General features: G+C 46.1%; 1 protein-coding gene across 11 annotated transcripts in view; it reads left to right on the forward strand.

Moving 5' to 3' along the window:
• LOC142587908 (delta(14)-sterol reductase TM7SF2-like) overlaps positions 1-18,145 on the forward strand; it is a 46,053-nt gene extending 27,908 nt beyond the window's left edge. For all 11 annotated transcript variants that reach the window (XM_075699269.1, XM_075699275.1, XM_075699270.1 and 8 more), the window contains 8 exons: positions 92-287; positions 791-985; positions 3,885-3,988; positions 4,680-4,799; positions 5,994-6,165; positions 8,457-8,543; positions 12,348-12,470; positions 14,748-18,145. In XM_075699269.1, coding sequence (XP_075555384.1) covers positions 92-287; positions 791-985; positions 3,885-3,988; positions 4,680-4,799; positions 5,994-6,165; positions 8,457-8,543; positions 12,348-12,470; positions 14,748-14,908 — 1,158 coding nt within the window. In that variant the 3' untranslated portion in view covers positions 14,909-18,145. The remainder of the gene's footprint in view (positions 1-91; positions 288-790; positions 986-3,884; positions 3,989-4,679; positions 4,800-5,993; positions 6,166-8,456; positions 8,544-12,347; positions 12,471-14,747) is intronic.
• Positions 18,146-21,696: the final 3,551 nt, after the last annotated feature.

Below are 21,696 nucleotides of genomic sequence, written 5' to 3' on the forward strand. Positions count from 1 at the left end.
AAGGATGCGTCGGAAGCGAGAGGCAGGCGAAAGTGTTCACTCCCCTCAGCCTCGAGAAACTGACCCCTCACCCTCTGGTGTGCCATTTCAGGAGAGCTGCACCATCATGAAGGCTCCCAGACTGCCCAAGACTCTGGGTGCATACTTCCACTGGAAGCTCTACGTCGGCTACCTGGGCTTCCTGGTTATCCAGGCTGTGATCCAGGCACTGCCCGTGGGCCGCACGGTTCAGGGTTTCCCTTCCAAAGCCCTCAAGCATCGCATTTCCTACGATTATCGCCTCAATGGTGAGCGACTCGCCTTCTCTGTTTGAACAGAAAGTGGTTGTTTTTGTCAGCAGCGGGTGCGGTGCGACGTAGAGACGTACGTGGTGGGAGGAGCGGTGCTAGATGCGCAGTTGCGCATTGCGTTTGCTGGATTGTGTACAGCTGACCTCCACATTGCCCTGTAGGGAAGTCTGCGTCAAGACTGAGAGCTGAGCTGCTTGATGCAATTCCATTATGTGAAAAACACTGCAAAGGGTGCAGTGAACAATTGGAAGACAACACAAGCACCGACTCACAATTAAAGTTTTTTTTTTTTTTTGGGGTGCTTGTAGCTGTCTGTTACACAGGGCCTGCAACTACTCGTGACCAAATAAGAAATGTTTATTTTTCATTGTGTTCCAAACCCTACAAGTGTTTGTGGGTGGTGCCGTATGCTTCGCGCAAGTAAACGGGGCAACCGAAACCACGTGCTACCCTACAGAGTTACCTATCCGTCCTCTCTCTCTCTCTCTCTCTCTCTGCAGGCTACGTGAACTTGCTGGTCACAGCGGCAGCGTTTGGCGGCCTAGCATGGTACGGCTTTCCCGTGGCCATACCGTACCATTACATCCTCCAGCTGCTGATGACCACCGCTGCATTTGCCCCGGTCCTCGCCCTGCTCCTCTACATCAAGGGGCACTATGCATCCTGGGAGCACCAGTTCCCACCAGGAAATACGGGTACGTCGTCACCGTGTGTCGCGACATTCGTAGACACCCCACCGAGTTGCGAACTTAAAAGGGGGGGGAGCGCTAGCATGTACGCGTGATCGGAAGTATGCAGACCGGGGATTCTGGGGGGAGAAAAAAAAAATGAAAAAACCTGGCAACTCGAACTGATGATCTGAAATTGACGAGCGTGTTGCAGTCCTCTCTGGGTTACATGACAAGTAGGGTTGTGCGAATATTCGATTCGGCTTCGAATCGTATAGGACTATTCGAAAACTTAATATTTTCAAAGTATTTTGAAGTTTAAGAATAGCAGTATGAAAACTTTTTTTTTTAGAAGTTATTCCCGAATGTGAACAATATCGATAATGATACTGATGCCAATTCTTAATTTTTAAAGAAAACTTTTACTATTGCATTTTTAGGCACTATTTGTAATGTAACTGTAGGGTCATTGAAATATCTGTAGGTAGTGTTTATTTATAACTTGCAATTGTAAGATATAAAACACCTTAACATTGGCTAAATAAAAAAAATAGTTACCATATTTACTCGTTTCTAATGCGCCCTCGATTGTAACGCCCACCCGTTTTCCATGACCAAGAAAAGGAGTACAATACCGCGCACCTCGTGCTTTCATATAGCAATACTATTTTCTCTCATTCAGAAAACAAAAAAACATTTATTCGCGATGCACTAAAGTTGCGGTGAATAAAAACACAAATGGAAGCGGCTTACCTCTCCGTTAAGATTTTCCATGCGCCGGTACGAGTCGCGTGGGGCAACAGATATCACTCGTCGTCGCTATCAAACAACTCCTTATCGCTACCAACAGACCAAAGCATTTTATCCATGGTGCCGTTCATGGCATTCGAAATCCCGCACTTTTTAAAGGCCTTGTTGTCCATGGCAGATGGGATCGTGCACCATGCATCTTTCACCCATCCAGCAAGCGAAGCACGCTTCATTTTATTGGCGGGCGTGAATTCGTGGCAGCCACTAACAAGCCATTCTATGTACAGCGCCCGAATTCTATCATTCACTGGCTTGTTCAAACAAACATCGAGCGACTGGAGCTGCGATGTCATGCCGCCGGGTATCACGACATGGTCGGTGTTGCATGCAGCCAGCTTGTCCTTGATGCGCTGGTCAAGGTGTCACCTGAATGCCTTGAGCACAAGCATCCCACGCAGACCCAAACTGCCACCGGGTCTCTTCCGCCAAACGGTATCAATCCAGTCGGCGACCGAGTCCGAGGTCATCCAACCTTTTTCATTTGTGCGCACAATCACGCCACTCGGAAACACGATTCCTTTTGGGAGCGTCTTTCGTCTGAAAATAAGATACGGGGGCAACTTGTGCCCATCTGCAGTGCAACAAAGCATTGCAGTGATTCTAGTTCTTTCGCGGCCGGAAGACAAAACGCGCACTTGCTTCGCCCGCTTCTTTTCAACGGTTGTGGTGGCAGGCATGTCGAAGTAGAGCGGCGTCTGATCGGCATTTCCAATCTGTCTGAAGTGGTAGCCGTTTCTATGGCGCAACTTCAAAACGTACCGCTGAAAACTGTGCAATTTCTCTTCATGTTCTTTGGGCAATTTTTGGCATATCCCTGTCCGCCTTCGAACAGAAAAGCCTTTTCTTTTCATAAAGTTTGATAGCCAGCACCTGCTCGCTTTGAAGTCACTCCGCATAGCCCTTTCTGTAGGGCTAACTGCATTGCCCGTACTTTGAGCAGATCGGTTGTCACAGGCCGCTGTGCCACTCGCTGCTCTTGTACGTATTCCGCGAGCAGCTCTTCTATTTCGACGAAGCGGCCCTGCTTCAGTTCACTGAAACCTTTCCTTGTTGCTTTGCTGGTGAAAATATTCTCCTTCTGTTTGCGCCAGTCTCGCATGCAAGTTTCGGGAACTCTGAATGGCCGTAATGCGGCCTGATTTCCGTCTGTCTCCACGCACATAACTTTCCTTTTAAATGCGGCATTATGGTGGACTCAGTGCGTCTTCGCAGTTGGCGCTTCCATGCTGATTGAATAAACGCAGAAAACGGGAACACAGGCGGTAGACTAGGTTACACCAGTGCCTGGTTACACGTACAACATGGAGGTATGCAGATAGAGGGAGCTACGGCAGCTAGGCTAGAAGCGCGTACGAGGCGGACATTTTTCGAATGCCGATGGCGATATGGTAACACGGATTTAGGATCGTACTCGATTGTAACGTGCATGCAATTTTGGACCCGTTTTATCGGAAAAAAAGTGCGCGTCAGGTTCAAGTAAATACGGTAATTTGCTGTTGCAATCGATGCTTCACCTTTCAGGCGAAACTGTGACTTTTCTTTGTTTATTTTTTACGTTGGATGTTCTTCACTTACTCTTTGTAATAATGTTGTAATAATGTTGTTACACATCGTGACCAAACTTTTGGAAGTGAGGCGTTTTTAATATTACAGACCGGATAGAACGTACATTTTTTGATGGAGGATCAGGGTCCGTTGTAACGATAGTCGACTGTACTTTTGATCACGGGTGTACACCAAAAGTAGCTGAGATTGGTGCGTTGGAGCACCAGAAGTGCATTCATAATTCATGCAACTTTATGCATGTCTGAGAAAGATTGCAAAAGTGTCAGAAACATTGCATCTTTAACTCACTTCACAACAAACAATGGGCTACAAGAATAGTGGGGCTCAAGTTACCTTAGTGCCTTGGTAAACATAACTACAGGGAATCAGTGGAAATCAAGTATTGTCTGTAGAATTAATCAACTTTCTACTTTCATGCAGAGCAGTTCGATTTCTCGCAGGGCAGACTCGGACTTGAGGAGATCCGAGCGCTCACCAGAGGATTTGCGTGGCTGCTCCTGATGAACCAGCGGGATGCATTGTAAGCTTTCTTTTTAATTTTATTTTTCAGGGAATGTGCTGAATGACTATGTGAAGGGCAGAGAGCTGTCGCCACGCATTGGACAAACCTATGACCTGGCTGCTCTGTGCTTCCGCTGTGGACTGCTCACATGGGTGCGTATCTGCTCAAAGTATCTGAATGTTGCCCTTATGCGCTTGTTCATTCTTGTTATTGCAGGATGTATTTGAGGCAGGTTAAAAAGCAGCAGCGTAGGGGCTACTCGGGAGGAAACGAAGTGGGTTGATCCCCACAGGACACAATCCCAGGGTAACGTGCGCCGATTGACTAAAGAAAAGTGAATAAACGGCTGCGCAGAGAAGCGTCGATGCACTGTGTTCTCAATGGTCGGTGCATCGGCCATTGTTCACTGAGCAGTGCGTGCGCGGCTGCATGGCAGATGTGCGCTGGCAAACGCGACAAAGCTACCGCCACTCAAAGATTGACCACTTGGCAACTCCTGCCTTTATTATGTCATGCCTGTCCTTGCTGGTGTCTCCACACATGTGTGGGAAAGAATTAGCACAGCTCTGGAGAGGAATGAAGATTTGTTTCCTGAATTCGATGGCTTCTGCATGGCAATTGAAGCAGTGGTATTCAGCTATGATCGTCGGGTTGTTATGTACACAATGTGCATGTTTGTTTGAAATAAATGTGTTCAGTTGTTGGCAGGAGTTCTGAGAGCCCTTTAATGGCCAAAGAGTAGGCTCAGTACACTGCTGTTTGAAACAGCAGTGAATACTTCGTTCAAACTTGTTTTTGTTTTTTTCAGTGAGTAGATGAAAATTGCTTTTTTTTTATTTGTAGATGGTTCTGCTGGGTGCAATGGCTTGGCATGACTTCAAGGCCAAAGGATGCCTGGAGCACGGGTTTGCCGTCAGCAGTGCCTTTCAGCTGGCCTACATCGTCATGATTTTCATAGACGAGGTCAGTGACATCGCTTTTTTTAGTCGGGCACTGTGTTTAGACTGTGGGGTGTGACTGGTTTCTGTGCTCTCTTTATTTTTAAGGCAAAGCGTTCTTTACTTCTTTTGTGGCACTTCAGCAAGAGGTAGGTTCCTGCCTCACCTTGTCTGGGGAGGCCCCAATAAAATTTATGCAGAACCATAGAAGGTGATTGTCAAAGTAGGTGAAGCTTCTCGGTTCTTCAACTGTACTGCCCCCCTCTCAGGGACCATGTGTCTCTTGCCCCGTGACTCAAGCACAAGTGCACATCCGTACACTATATACACCCGTAGAGGGGTGATGTTATCACCCTTGTAGAGCTCTTGCCTTTCCTTCACTTGTTCCGAATTGCGCTGATGTCAAGCATGCATTGTTCGATTGATGGTGTCCAAAACCCGACGTCTGTGACGTATTACCGGGTCCCAAAGGCGCTTCCAGTGCATGCAGCTGGCAAAAGCATACATAACATTTGAGGTCTGTGTTTGTTTTTCCAGAGGGTGCATGGGTTTGCACCACCTACAGTACATACTCGTGCAATCGCCGCTCCCAGAACTTTGAAAAAAGAAAACCAAAAATATATTTAAAATTACCCGTGTACAAGCTTCACCTTTGACTTTTGAGAAGGTGTGCAGTGTTATCTGTTGTATGGTGCAAGAATTTCGAAGTTTACTTTGTTATATCAGTGGCAAAACAAGGCAGCCTTGCTGAGTTTTCAGCACCTCCAAGTGCAGTAAAAACTTGCTAATTCTAATTCTGCAGGGATGCTACGAAAATTCAAATTATACACAATTTGAACTAATGAAAGTCTAAAGAAATCGCTCGGTTGAGGAGAGTGCATAGTCCGACGTAGCACAGCCAACGTGCCCGACCCACAATGCATGGTGTGGATAAAAAAGTTCCCCATGCCGCTTCGCCGATGGTCGCAGACAGCCGTTCAAAGTGTTCAGAGTGGCGCATGGGTTAGGGATCGTTCTGCGCATGTTCTGAAGAGAGCAGCCGACAGTACAGTCTTCGTATTGGGCAACGTATGGTGCAACATTCCAGATGTGATGTATTGGACACCAGCCTTGGTGGAGCAGTCGCACTCGGTGCATTTTGCATGCTGTTGTCGGAGCAACCGACATCAACCGGAGATGCTTTCATTGATGTTGCTGGGGTGTGTGTGCGCCCATGCAGGAGTACTACCTGAGCTCGGCGTTTGTCAATGAGGACGGCCTCGGCTACGCAGCCGTCGCTGGCAACCTGGTCCTGATGCCCTTTGTGGGCTGCCTGCCAGCCAAGTTCCTCCTCGAGCAGCGACCCCAGACCCTGCCCCTTGTGTGCTACATTGGCATCTTCATCATTTTCGGTAAGTGGTGCTAGAGTGTGCCGGAGCCTTTTTCTGAGTGGCGCGACAGTGCCTCTCTTCACCTTACGTGTTTTGAGATACCAGCAGTGACGACGCTGCAGTCTCGAACTATTCAAAGTGCATCGTGGTTGAGCGTGTGACATGCTAGAGCATGGCCAGTCTGGAACGCACGATCAAGACTGCTCGTGGCTGAAGCTGCCGCTTGCTAGACGCCTTCAATAGTGAGGGACAACCACACTCCATTCTGGGCACCACTTCAGGTGATGCGCGCCACAAGATGTCGCACGCATCGATCAGCACACTGCCCGTATATCCTAGTTCACTGCAGTGGTGCTCACCTAAGTGTGATGGGCTAAGCCATCTTCGAGTGCACAGTTCCTTGCAACACTGCAGTTGAACCTTGATATAACAAAAACAGCTATAACAAATTATTGGATGTAGTGAAGCCTTTATGAAATATCGAATGTTTCCTTCCAATATCAGCATGTGATGAATATATGTCTGCAGTCGGCTTCTATTAATTCGAACCCTGACTGGACGGAGAAAGAATAATTCAGGAGGCACACCTCAGCTCCTTCCCATGTTGTCTCCTTTCCACGTCATGACATCACCTCCTACCGAATGACAGACACATGATGTATGGTCACATGACGGTTTGTCGAAGCCGTTGAAGCAGTGCAGAGGATCCATCCGGCGCGAGGAGTGCTCTTGTCATCATCTCGTGCGTGGCTGCTTGATGCCAGTGATTTGAGATACCCATATTTCTTAGGTAGCCATAGCTTGAGTACACTAGCTAAACACGATGCCTGTCGCTAAACGAGGTGGGAGCTATTACAACGTGCTCTCGCTAAGCTGGCCGGAGCGCTATGAGACAGGGGCTGACCAGTATTGCCCCAAGGAGCAACAGTGACTTTTCGACTGGCCAAGGTCAAGGTGTGCCTCCAAGGTCAGCGTAGTATTTACGCCTGCTGACCATTCTGCCAAGGAAATGCTTTCACCAGGCGTAGTTGCCTGTTGTCAGTTTTCGATCTCGCTTTCTATAGCTCTTGCCTATTCTTACAGGCGTTCAATGTCCTTTGGAGCTTTGAAAGTTTGAATGTGTTCCGCACATGACTTGTTTTCGCTGTTACAGTTTGGGACGAAGCATCGGCGCCCCGTTTTCAATAATCAGTGAACGCATACACTGAACACGTTTACATTGTAGAGGAGCAGTGGAGGAACTGCAGAACTTATGAAGGGATGAGTCTGACTGCTCGAAGCGAGTGGCAGACACTGCTCTACTCTGCTGTTCTGTCTGTCCAAACGTGCTGTAGAAACATAGTGAAATTTTGTTTTGCCGCACAATAGCTATGTATGGCCTACTCTGATCAGCACTTTTTGTGGCGCCACGATAGGTGAGAACAAATTCTCATTTTTCATAACATCAAAAAATTTGAAGAGCACCAGGTGCAGTTTTCTATACGTGCAAGGTTATGGTTGCTGATGATCTGCTCTTTCTATACACGCCTGGCAACGATTGCAGATCGTTTAATCTTTCAAGTGCGCGAGTTTCTTGCTCTTATGACCGCATAAAAAGCATGTGACCTTAAATATAAATCTTGGAAAGAAATATTTATACTAGAATGGTTTACAGTCCTTGAGCGCAGACTGCGCTGGCACAAAATGTTTATGGCGACGTCTGAGAACCTGGCGCAAGTGGCCAGAAGCAGACGACGCCGGGCACCGTCAGAGACAGCGGCTACGTCTGCTCTGCTCCTACCTCGAGAGGCAACGAAAGCAGTTCCTGGCGGCGCCATAAGGGGCGCCGCGCCAACGTTCGCCAACTCGCAATAGCACGTCTGAAGCTGCGTGTCTCCTCCTCACCCAGCGTGACATTATCACGTCTCGCGCTTGCACCGGCGCCGGCCCGTAGTTTCGCCTCCTGTTATTCTTACTCCGTGGCCCTAAGCACTGCCAAGACGGGCACACCTGTGCTCTTGGAGTCGCCACTGCATTGGGGGTCGGGCGCGTGCGTGATGACCAGCCAAGTTCGAATTATCCGGCGAAGGCTAATTTCAGGATCAAAATAAACTAAAGTTTGGTCTCACAGAAATGCATCGACGTGGACCGGGACTTTCGGTCGGAGTCGAATAACCGGAGTCCAATTAATAGAAGCCTGCTGTGTACCCCTCCGAATTGTGGCCATACGATAGCAAGTCTGACCTCCTAGTGTCCCATCATGCTATGTGCTGTCTGCGATGTTTGTTCTGTCCCACTGTCCAACCCTTTCCCTGTCCGTGTGATGCATGCAGCGGCCAGCCTGGCTGCGATGCACATTGCCCACAAGCGGAAGTACCACCTGCGACGCAACTGGCCTGACCCGAGCTCCCGAGGCCCAGGTGAGTTTCTGGTCGACGCCCTTTCGTGGTGCTGTCTTGAGCGAAGGTTCTCCCGTACGAAAACATCAGTGGAATGGAGAGGCTGTGCTGGTCGTGGGTGGGCGAAACCCATGTCTGCTTTGGGCGAGCTCATGGAAGTTCCTCTAGCAGGCATAATTGCTGAAAAAGTCACTGGTTTAGAAAGAATGTGTTGCTTGTCAGTCTCTAGTGATCCCCAAGCTTGCTGCCCCTTGTTGTGTTTCATCTAAAGGCATATTATCATTAATAATAGGTGTGTGCTCTGGACACACTTTTTTCTTAAATGCATGCTGTTGCCCTGCTTTCTCGGGTGTTGTTTTGGTGGGATATTTACAAATCTTGATGTTCATGAGTTTAGCGAATTAGTTAATCAGCTAACACCAAATTTTGGGCGAGTTGATATAACGTACTTGTCCATAAACAGTGAGTGCAACAGCCCACAGAACACAAAAGGAGAGTGCAGGTTTTGTGTTGTGTCAGTTATTGCGTTACTATCGGCAAGAAATGAGTAATCGGCGCCTTTTTTTTTTTTTTTGCCCAGTTTCATCAGAATTTTGTTTTTTCTTTGGGGCCCCTAGCTTGCACATTCGAATTCATAGATGAGAATCCTTGTTGTTTGACTCGCCCTTTATTGATTTGCAAGCTTCCAGCAGCACCGTCTGCAAGACACGTGCGACTTTAACAAGGCACATTTTTTGTTTTGCTACTGCATTATGCCAGCACCTTGCATTCCTCACCATTGTCTTCGCGGCTTTCATACTCTACCTCTGCAATATGCCCATTGCAACCGCCATGCCCGCAGCTCTGCTGTTGCTTAATTCATGCAAGGCTGCTGCTCGTTTCTTTGTTCTTCCCAGTTCACTTCTCACTTGTGTGTCATTTTTTGGGCCGAGCACTGTTGGTGAAACATGGAGCTCTCGCTGGTTGTGCTCGTACCATTAAACAATGAAAGGGTGAGCTCATCTAAACGTGGTTTGATCCCATAAATTGGAGGAGGGGTGATAATATCACTCAATTGGATCGCTACTGTATTGATTCGTGGGGTTTAACGTCGTTGAGCTATGAGAGCTGCTGCAGTTGGGGTCTTAGAATTGACTTTGATGACCCACAGTTCTTGGAAACTTTTAACGTGGTCTAGGAAATAATTTCTTTTCCCTGCCACAGAAAATACCTGATGATAAAGTGTACAGTACCAAATTGTAGAGGAAGAAATTATCTTCCCAGCGGTATTCATTTCGAACAACATATTTGTTAAAAATAATATGAAAAAATATTAAAGGGACCCTGAAACGCTTTTGATGATTTTCTACAAACGTACTGAGTCGTTAGAGTAGGTCCTTCTGATTATTAATTGACACATCTAAGTGCTCCGCGTAAAGCGTGTAATTTATTATAAGGTTTTAAAAATGTACATCGCTGCCGATCGCAGCACACTGCTCGGCGGAATTTTAAGCCGCCCCTACCCATATGACGGAAATCACCCATATGACGCCAGTGGGGCGAGCTATCTTATTGGCTGACCAGGGCGCGTGATCGATAATTTTTCCAACTTTATGGTAAACAAATGATCTTCGTAATAGCTGGAATGTTAGTTAATTTGTTTTTATAAAAAGAAAGTAACGTAAAGAGAATGCACAAGAACAATTTTTCAGTACACTTTTAAGCACTTCCGGCACACAGCAGGTGTCGTCTGGTTGTGTTACAACGTACTCCATTTTGACGGGAGCTCCGCGGTCAGAGTAGGTCTCAGTCTTTTTGCGAACACTATGATTCGACTTCGTTGCCTTGTGGACTGCAAACGTAGCGACTGGCAATATGCCAAGCTGCGACATCGTGTCCCTATGTAAGGCAGCATACAAGCGAACTAACTGCTGCGCATCGGAATGCCGCTATCCGATCGGCGACAGGATCAGCGTGATTGTGGCCGTCACTTTATACCGGAAGATTACTAACGCAATAGCGTTTCACGAGTCTGGTATTAGGGTTAACGCAAGCGCAAAGGGGACAGGGCCTGGCTGTGTCCCCTTGCGCGTCGTTTCAGGAGATGAACAAAAGCGCAAATGTGAATGGTCTGCATGTGCAGCCACCTGGTGGCATAGAGCTCAACCAGACACAGTAGCAGTAACAAAATGTATTCTTCTTCGCTGCTGGTGTAAATGTTTCGCAGGAGTGTAATCATCAACGCGTTGTTTTTATATATGTTTAAAATGTTTTACACTTGGTTAGAGCAATATTAGTGCTTTGTTTGGATGGTTAAGCGCTGCGTCAACAAGTGTCTGGACCGTGCAGACTGATCAGCCAGCTCACGTACGTCTACGCTAAAGTTCCTTCATCAACTTGAGTTTATGCCTCCAGTCATTTGCCGAAATGACCAGCTTGCCTGTGGTTACCGGAATACCAAACACGTTCAACGCTACGACAGAATTCTCGCAATGCACGCTGCTTCGATAGCTCTCGCTTGGGGTCGACGGCCAAGCAGCTAGCGGAGAGGTCTCGCGCGGGCGGGGGCGGGCTCCAAAACAACCGGAAGTGGACGATGTGACATCGCATCGTGACGCAGAACCAGTGAAGGCGGAGCTTAGCCCCGCTCGCTCGGCAAATGAGTTGAGGAGGAAAAGCATGGCTAGGGAGGAGGGTAACTTCTTATCGCTTGTAGCTCCATTAATACGTAACGCTTCACTTAAATTGTGGTGCCAATGTTCTACTTAAGCTTTACCCTACGCGTCTACAAAATTTGTCCGAACCGTTTCAGGGCCCCTTTAAAACAAATTGTAACAAAAACGAAAAAGATCGATAAAAACATCAATGCTGCTTTGCACAAAATGAACATTAAAAAAAATCGAAATATACATTTTGAGCACAAGTGCTGTATGCAATAATCCTGCAAATATAAGCTCTGTATGTGCAAAATTTCTGTAGATACTTAGGAAACCATTGGCCCTAGTGAATGCGTTACTCCGGAGTGCGGTGCCAAGGTCCACTGCTGGCCGTGTTCGTGTAAAAAACTCCACTTTCTGCACAGCCGGTGGCGGTTAATTCCGTCGTTCGGTCCCACCTGAACAATGTTGACACCCTGCGGATAAGGACTGTGACCTTAAGAACACGCCGTATATACTTAGATTAATGCGCGGCAGTGATGAAACAGTCAGAAAAGTAAGTGAAAATCACCGGTGGACGCCTGTTCACGTTCCAGGTCGGTTTGATACACTTTCGCCGTCTGTACTAAAGTCTGACGAATTTGAAGTCGTCTTCCAAGTCTGTGCTGCTAGCATCATCCAAAAATTCTAGCCCAGATGCATCAGAATTAGTCGACACTTGCCGTTTCCATGAAGCAGCCGTGCACGACGTAGATGCCATCTTTGAAACTAGGAGCAATCGTCACCCCGACTACGATGGCACTTTACGCGGTAGAAAAGAGAAACACAGAAACGAAACTGATAAAATAGTTCCTCTTTAACCTGTTAGATGGCGCTAGCTGTCCATAAGCACTCAGAGAGCGGTAAAATTTGAATTTGTAACTATCGATAACACGCTATCGATGGGAATAGGTGCGGTCACGAAAGTGTCAAGCATGCACCGAAAGCTTGGTGTGTGGTCATTTCACCCCCGCTGAAATGTACCTGCAGGGAGTCGAATCCCCAGCCCATGCGTCGTCCCTCACAAGCGGTGATATCGATCTGTTGATTTTTGTTTTTAAACCCAGTTTTGCCATCCCAGATGGCAGTGACTGTACAGAAGTGCCACTGTGTTGTTGACTGTGCTTGGGAATGGCGTCACACTCTGCAGGCATCGACTACCTGTTGGACAACTCGGGCAACCGCCTTGTTGTCTCCGGCCTCTGGGGCATCGTGCGGCACCCAAATTACCTGGCTGACCTTCTGTGCCACCTGGCCTTTGCCCTGCCCTGTGGTCAGTATCGACATGATGCGCAGAATAGAGGGATTTCACCGCATTCATCACGCATGCACAGCAGCCCTGTCAGCATCGAGATGACAGTATTCCTCGCCGCTTTCCCGTTGTGCTGTAGATTTAAGCGAGGTAGAGGGGAATGCCAAGGACGATGACTGTTGTAAAACTTTAGGGAGAAGTTGGCACGTGAGGGGGAAGGCTGGGGGGGGGGTAGGGGCTCGGCTTAGCCCATTCCTACCGTAGGACCCTTTTTTTCACCTCTCTCAGGATTTAAACAGGTCTGTCAGAGTACAAATGTGGCATGTTCCTTATCATAGTTGCCCAACTACTACCAGCAAGCTTTGCAGAAGCAGTGGTGTAGTGAAATTGGTCCATTCCTGGAAACACATTATAGCACTTCCCATTGTGACAGTTCATCCTTCTGGTCTCTGGCTTTAACAGGGTGCCCAAGGGCCGGACATCCAACATTATGTTAAAACGGTCCAACATTATACTGTACTTACTTGTTTAATGTATGTGCCCTCCACAACTTTGGAGTTTAGAAATTCACAAGAAAGAAAAGCTTTACCAGAATGAATGCCTAAGTGGCCAGACACACCGCAGTATTCCAAGTTTTGCGACACCCAAGGAACCAAAGAATAATTATTAAGAACGTCTCTGGTGGTTACCAGCAATTGGATATCATCCCTAGTATTGGAGATTAGCAGAGATTTGCAAAAGGTAGCCTCAGACCTGGCTCACGCAAGAAGTGCAGCCAGGATTTTAAATGAAAGGAAATGTGAATGTTTCCTCAGAATTGTAATTGATCATTCCATATTCTCACGCGCATGTTCTGGGAGGCTGGTTCTTCTTTCTTTTATCTGTGTAGACAATATGGCCGAAATGGATTATTGTCCTCACTTACTACACTACCTTGTGCTAAAAGAATGATGCAGATGCCTCTTAGGTTGCTCCTTTTGTATCTCATGTCGGCTACATCTCTAAATACTACAATTTCGGCCCTGTGAAACTTGGAACTATATGTAAGAGCTGGTGAATGCAAGAATACATGTTGGGTTTCTGCATTCTATGAAAAAGAATTATCCTCAATAGGTAGCCTGAATGCCAGCAAGCTCAAGAAACATTAAAGGAACTGACAACTAGCCAGAATGTGTTGTGAGGCGTGGATGAAAAAGAGATGACAATGATTTATAGTGATAGAAACCAGCACACTGTTCGCTATTTAAGTAGAAATTATAATTTCAAATTGGCAAATAATGTCTCAAAAACCAGTAAGGGGCATGAACGTAGTGGGGAAGCCTTGGTGCTTCGGCTGTAGTATATGACATTACTCTATGTACAAAGTCACCTGTTATTAAGTGCTGCATACTTATTGCTTAAAATTGCAGTTTGTATATTATTACTCATTTGCGCTTTATTCTGTGCGTATTACAAAGTAAAAGTCCACGCTAACAAGCCTCAACACGCGTGCCTCCATGCATGGCGGCGCACGTGATTGCTGTTGTACACGTGCAGAATTCTGAGCACACATGCCAGCTAAAATCCTTTGTTCCAGCTCACTGAGATTTTCGAGAGACGACATGCTTCAGAAATCAAAAGCGCGTGCATAGCTATGGCAACACACTGAACTGTATATCGTGTGTAAAAGCGTCTTTTAACTTTAGAGAACTTGAATTGGCCTAAAAAAACACCTTTGACTTGTTAATAACAAAAGCTGTTGAACAGGAAACCACAAAAGTCTTAGCTGTTATTGTGGAAATAATTTAACACTTTGGAAAACGTGAATCATAGGAACATCGGCTTGATAACCAAAATAATACTTTCTCGCACCTATGACCACACTTGTCGGTCCTCCTACTAATGCCGGCGCATAATCGCTATCACCCTCACCTTTCCAGCATGTTTTCAGTGAACGGCTTCATCCTCACTGCAGATAGAAAAATTCTGATTCCAAAATGTTCCACGGTGTTTTCCGCCTTACAACTGCGTGATTCGACACTCTGACCAATAAGCTTTCTTTCCATTGCACTAAAAAAGATGGCTACCATAAAAGTTGGTTGTCAGTCCCTCCAAGAGAAGCGGCCGAAAAATCTCCTGTGGGGCTTGGCAAAAGCAGTTGGTATAAGCTCAACCTTGTGGTGTGGTGACAGCCAGGTGTGACTGATGCCTCATATATTAAAGGGTGACATACAGATTTTGCCCGTAACTAAACTGTAATGTTGTGGACAGGCCGTACTACAACTGACGTTCTTCTGACTGCCGCCATCTCCTCTGCAGGCTTCCACCACGTGCTGCCTTTCTACAGCTTGCTGATGTGTACGATGTTCCTCGTCACGAGGACACTAGAGGTAGAGCGAAAGTGTCGGCAGCGCTACGGCGACCTCTGGGCAAACTACACCCAGCGAGTCAAGTACCGGCTCATGCCCTACGTCTTCTGATTTTGCCATCTGGCCACTGGATTCCCTCATCTCTCCATCCGACTCTCTCTTCCGACATTGTCACCGCCTGTCCTGTGTGTTTCACAACCCCATCGCTGCCTACCTTCCCCCCCCCCCCCTTTTTTTTCTGCGCTCCTCCGCAATATCCGCAAGAGAGAAAAGAAGGGCTTCATTTTACAAGCTTGGCACCCTGGGACGCGCGTGACTGGGCCTACCTTTGAGCCGCAAGTTTGCCGCAGACGGCATGGAGACTGAGAAGAGAAGCAGCCTCATGGTATACCTTGTAGGGCAAAGTTTGCCTTTCGCTCTGGTACTTTTTGTTTTAACGCAGTAAATCGATTTTCCTTAAATCGATTTGCCAGCCTCATGTAGCCCGGTTTTATCATTTTCGAGTCCTGTGCCCGGCATGGGCACCTTGTCACCTGCTTCCCGCTGAACATTACGTTGGCATCGCTTAACCGTTGCTGTGCCAACTCGTTACACAACCACGTTGCAGTGGTGAAATGCTTCATGGGCAAGCTCTGCCCTGTCATAGGAGGCATGTAAAGTCAAAACAATGAAAGAACTTTTATTAAGCACGTCACAGAACATCATCACTAAGAGTGCACATGTGTGATGCTTTTTAAACGCTTGTTGAAATTGTCACGCTTTCTTTTAAAGGAAGCTGGAATGCTTAAACAACCTGTCGTAGTCTACATGGACTATGAGAGCAAATGTTTTCCCATCGCCAATTTCTTGGCTTTTAACAACATCAAAATCCATCTGTTTTTACTCATTGCTTTGTACAAAGCATGTATGTGCGCTGTATTCACGAGGGCACTTATCACTTCCTTCAATTTTGATGCGTGCAAAGACCCGTCCCAGCTACGCCCAGAAATCGGCAGAGACAGCGAAGTCGGTTCCTCTTGCGAAAGACGGGAAGCACCCGTTTTGCTGCCATGCGACTCTTAAAAAGTTGCGGTTTGGGAAAAGTCTCACAAATTGCTCGTTTCATTTTCTGAAATGAGAAAATCATTGCAAGATATCTTAACTGTTCAAATGGTCTCATTGGAATTGGCCCCCATTCAGATCTGTAGGCGACTGTTGCGCTCCTAGGTTTAGTTGAGATCAGTACGTTCTAGGTTACGAGACATGTTGACAGTCTTGTTGCAGAACTTGTCGCCGTGTCGGTGCCGGCAATGGCCAAGGATCGCGTGCTTTCTGTTGTGATGTAGCCAGCTTCGCTGTTTCACCTGCCGGGCTCTGAGCGCTGTTGGGAAGGCGGTGACAGAAGTCCGAGTACTGCGGGCTCGGCCATTTCCTTAGGAGGCACTAGTGATCACTGTGGTGTTCGCAAGTGATCTGTGCGTTGACAACTTTCGCTGCTAAATCTAGCATGTACAAATTGAGCTTGCTTAGCATGCGCCTGCGTTTTGGTGCCACTACAATCGCTGTGACTATGCTGTTATTTACGTTGGCTCGGTTTTAAAAAGCTTACAAACTGTGGAAGTTAATTTTAAGAAAGCAAAGCTTTGCAGAAGTACGTTCTATTGTAATTTAGCCTGCTTTTCAAAAGCTAAAAAATTGCACAAGTTAGTTTTAAGATGGCAACAGATAGATTGCACGGTATGTTCTGTTAGATACGTTTTATTTGCTTTGATGAATTCCGTTTCCTTTACCTTAGTTCGTAGAAATGACTTCTTCGTAAACATTTGAATTTTATTTACTCAGTGTCGCAATATAAGTACAGTGCTTTTCTTAAGACTTAGAAATGAGTTCTTCCTAAACATTTGAATTTCTATTTACGCAGTGTCTCAATATAAATTACAGTGATTTTCTTAAGATTTGCTGCAGTTTACTGTGTCTGTATTGTCAAGGCAAAAAGTATTGCAGCCGATAGCTGTTTGAGCTGGCTGGCTTTTTTTTCTTTGTCTCCTGATTTGCTTGGTGAATTCATAATTATGTCTGCCAGGAATCGTTATAAGGTTAGCTCGAACGACATGCAGCAACTTGTTATATCGGCGTTTGAAGAAGCCAAAAGCTGTACAGTCAAGTGTTTTCAAGATGACTGTGATCTTGATGCACAATGCATTACATAGGTGTACTAACACGCTTAACATGAGCTACAACCCAAAAGCGCATAGCAACACACTCAAGCGTTGTAGCTCGTACGGAGCGTAATAGTGCATTGGATTTATTTTTAACATACCTATTGATTAACTTAATCATCCTTTCTAAGAAATAGTCACATCTGTGCGCCGAGTGGCAGTAATTCTTTTTTTTTTTTTTAGGCCTGTGTTTGCTAGGATGAAAAATCGCAGAGGATCATTTGGTACCTGGTATTTTATACATTGTTGTTCATTTGCTTTATCTTTGTTGTTTTTTGCAAAGAGCATTCAATTGCTGAGTAATAACTGAGACAAGCCTTGTCTGACATCTTGCTGCACTTGTTTCGAGGTGCAGAAGCCGCACTGCTTATCCGCACTCTTGTTGTGGTGGATATCTTTATTATTATTATTATGATTATTTAAATACCTCCAATGCCATGATGTGTATCATTTGTACTTGTGCTCAAAATAAAATGTTTCACGAAACTCTGCACGTTACAAGCCGATGCTTTCACGAAGGTCCTCAGTCTGATTCTCAACTCAACTGCATAGAGTCGTTTTGCGGTCGTCTAAGAATGAAATGCAATCGCAGAGCATGCGTTAAGCCAAGCCTCTGAGATAAAAAAACCAACGCAGGTGTTATGTATTAAAACCAGAGAGACAGATCACTTTGTTGGATTCAGAAATAGCTTAGACGTCGCGAGAAGCTGTTCACCTGCAGTCTTGATTTGCAGTTCATTTTTAGACGACTTTACTCCAACATATTCTGGAAGCTTCTTTCATTTCCTGTTTTGTCTGGACAGGTCATTTTTCTTTCACTGGCAATTTGCTCATGCACGTTCATCTTAATACATATATTTTCATGTAAATAAGAAGGTCAGAACGCCACTGTTCTTGCTTAGTGTTCTTGTTTGTTTTCACTGTGGTATGCGAATAAGTGCAACATGCTCTTTTTAGTTTCAGATGTCGCATGCTCTGAATGCATGGCCAAAAGAAAGGAAAAAAAAAGTCAGATTTGTACCCTTGAGATTTTTTATTTTTACTGTATCCCATTGTGTAGCATAGCAACATGTGTCCCCGAAGTGTGAACACAGTTGCCCATTTTATGTATCGCTGCATCATGTAACAATAAACATTATCCCATTCTTTACATGTCGAAAGAGTGCGAGTTACTTTTCATTATCAGACAAGATCAAAGGGAGCCGTCGCTGGGGTGTGGATTCGGACACCACCCATCGTCTCAAGACATTTTTTCTGGAAATTGGGAGACTTTAATAAAAGTTTTTCAAGAAATACTCGACAAATTCCTGTCAAACTTGCGTGCTCTGCTGCTTCAAAAAAAAAGGGGAAGTATGCCATTTTTTTTTTCAGGGTTGCTCATTAATGACCTCGAAGGCAGTGGCGCACCAAAAAAGATTTGCCAAGAATCGGATGGCATTAATTTACACAATAATCGTGGGTAACATTCATAAATGTAATGGAGGGATTAACTTGAAAATATTAAGACTATTCAATGGGCCCAATTTCTTTACTTTGGGGGCAGGGACGAGATATCTTTGTTTTAAGCACTATAGGAGACCAATTTGTGCATGCTGTTTGGTTGTCTGTGCCATTGAGAAGTGATTGTTGTGCGGTGGTTACGTGGAACAAGGCATAATGCTGGTTGCAACACCGTCAAGAGGCGCACGTGTGTGTGCCAAAACTCTCGGGACAACCTCCACACGTCCCGTTCCTATCATTCCTTATGCTTGCTACTCCATACGAGCTACCCGCAAAGCCAAAATGTTTTCTTGGGCGGGTTGCTTCATAACGAAGTAATTTTGCAGCGCAGGACAAGGCTAGGACAAGAAGCGTGGTGCGCAAGACAGTTTACTGGTGCCTGCTCCTTGCACTGCATTTCTTACGCTAGGCTTTTCCCGCTATAAATTCTACATCTAGAAAGCCTTTCTTGGAGTACTTAATCAAGTATGGAGGAGGCTGGAAAGCTTGCATATGTAAGTTGTTCCAAATTGCATGTCTTTCACAGTCCTTTTTTAGGCGCTGTATGGCTGTTGTGTGTTACGGAGTGACACTACGCGGAACCAGTGTCGTAGATAAAGGGAGCTGCGCGGTGAAGACAACATCGAGAACGAATGGGTGAGTGCAAGAAGCTGATGACGACGAAGGGACGTACATGATATCTGATGCGCCGTCAAAACAAAATACTAAGAAGAAAGCAACCATGAAGAGATGGAACTAAGAAGAAAGGAACACTATGGGCCACGTGGAAGAAAATGAAGGAAGAAGAGGTGAGGGGGAGACCCTAGAACGGCGTGGTGGTGTTCGGACACAAGTGAGCGCCGAAGAAGTCTGCGTCCGCCAGGAGCGTGAGTAAGCCGTCGGGCCGTGGGCCCGAGCTTCCAGAACCTGGACTGCCTAGCCTCCTGAGCCAGTACAAGGTCCCATCACGTGACAACCTGGAGTTCGCACATTCCCAGTGCCTTCCGTCAACGACGGCTGGGCGCTCTTCACCTACGCGACCATGTGCCAGAACTGTTGGTAGGCCGCACCCCGCTCTCAGTCTACTGTCCTTGTGTATTCAGACACACCTAACAACTATAGGATTAGAAGAGCGGTGACTTTAATTAATGAGAACTGCGTTATAAGCAGTGCAGAGTGCTCTTTATCCTTTCTTTTTTTCTATCCTTTGTTTATGTGTTTTCTTCCCTCTTTCTATATATAAATATACATTCTTCTTTCACTTCTGAAATCAAATGCTCTCATCCTTCATTTGAATAGAAAACATGAATAGTTATATTATTATTAGTCGCTTTCCATAAATGAACCATGACAATGGCATACACTAAAGGTAGCCAAACTGGCTCCTTCGCTGCCTTCGGTATGTCCGTGAATGAGTGCCAGTCACCGGATGTACTGTCAATGGATCTTGACTAGTAGGAGTGGCAACGGCATAAACATTGGCCAGAATAAGATATATTGAAAAGGGACAGCAAGTTGGGCTGCTTGTGGAGAGATGAGGCTAAGTAAGTTGCATTGTCAAGGTGTTGCGCTCGGAGCGCCCACCTAATCTTGCCCACCAACAAAAGGACTTTATAAAAAAGTGAAAGAAAATGCAAGTTCTGTGACACTTTGAGTGGGCTACTCAAATCCTCCTCTTCCTCGCAAAAAGGTATGTAGTAACATACGAAGGTTACTAGGAAAGCTTTGAGATGCACTATGCTACAATTCTACTGATACATCTTTCAGAAACACGGCCAGTAGCAGCCCCTTTCTGATTCATCCAGGACAAGTCCGAATTTGTTTGCCCTACTGCAGATTTTTGTAGTAAGACATTTGTTAGTGACTGCTTGGCAATCTGACCGTCTGCAATGGAGCTGAACAGCGAGCTTCTTCGCGCCATGACTTCATTATTTTAGAAATAGTTTTGCCAGAACTGGAACGCATTTGGTGCTTGCAGCAGAATTTTGCCAAGTGAAAATTTTCTGCTGGTTTTAGGAATTAACAGAAGGCACATAACCTAATTGAAAAGCAAGGATAAAAGTGGGTGCCTGGCGACCACAATCAATGGAAAACATTACCGCTGTGTAAAAGAATATGTGCAAGAACAATATTTTGAAGGGCATTGAACTGTCCCTACAGACTGCATCGCCAGCAGTTGCAAAAATCTTGCATTAGCATCTGTGAGTCAAAGTTTCATCGTGACGTGTGCCTCACACTTTGACAGATGAGCAGAAGCGCATCTGTACTGAATAGTGCGAGGAAATGCTGGCGTAGTTTCAACAAATAAAGAAGCTCAAGACGAATGTTTTGCATAGTTACAAATTACAAGACTGAATTTATCAGTTTGATTACAGAAGTTCCAGTCAACAAGTGTGCATGCCACTCAGCAGTATGAAGAGTGCAGTGGCAGTGAAGTATTGGCACGAGAATGGTGGAGACTTTCTTCTGAAACAGCGATTATGTTGCAACTTTTCCTCTTGAACAAAGTGCCATTACTGCAAAGTGGCCGGCACACAACAGTATGCCTCCTCGAAGTTTTTGGCAAGCTTCAATGGCAGCCAAAGCTGGGACTGAGGGGGACCATGTTGAACCATGACACTGTGTCTGCGTGCCCATCCAACTTCCTCGAGTGAACTCGTGAATGAGTCACCTTGCAGCCCTGACATGGCCTTGCATGATAATTAGCTGTTCCCTATAGTAAAGCATTGCACACATGGCAAGAGGTTTGCGAAGCCCTGGATAATAAGCCATCCATGCTTAAAAGAGTGATCTTGTATACTTAAAGAAAATAAACAGAAAAAGTATGCTTGAATGCATGGGATCTTTTATGGCAAGTATCTTGAGAAAATGTGTGGGTCTGGATAGATAGATAGAATAAACTTTATTTTCCAACGGATAAGGTGGTCTACCCACCCCCCGACACGCAGGTCAGGGGGCGAGTGCCGCCGCCTCAGATGCAGGCTGGGAGGTCTTGGGTCCCAGCAGCCTCTTCAGCCAGTTGCACGAGCCGGAGCTGGAGCTCAGAGTCCGAGCTGCGCAGCAGGATCTCCCAGGTGTCCCTACTACCTATTTTGTGCGTTCCCCCGGGGGAGTACGGACATTCCCATATTATGTGGTCGAGGGTCCCTCTCGCCCCACAAAGATTACATCTATTGCTCCTGGCCTCGGGGAACATGTGGTTTGCCATAACCGGGTGCGGAT

This window comes from Dermacentor variabilis, chromosome 7, assembly GCF_050947875.1.
Source record: "Dermacentor variabilis isolate Ectoservices chromosome 7, ASM5094787v1, whole genome shotgun sequence".
NCBI classification, from domain to species: Eukaryota; Metazoa; Arthropoda; class Arachnida; order Ixodida; family Ixodidae; genus Dermacentor; species Dermacentor variabilis.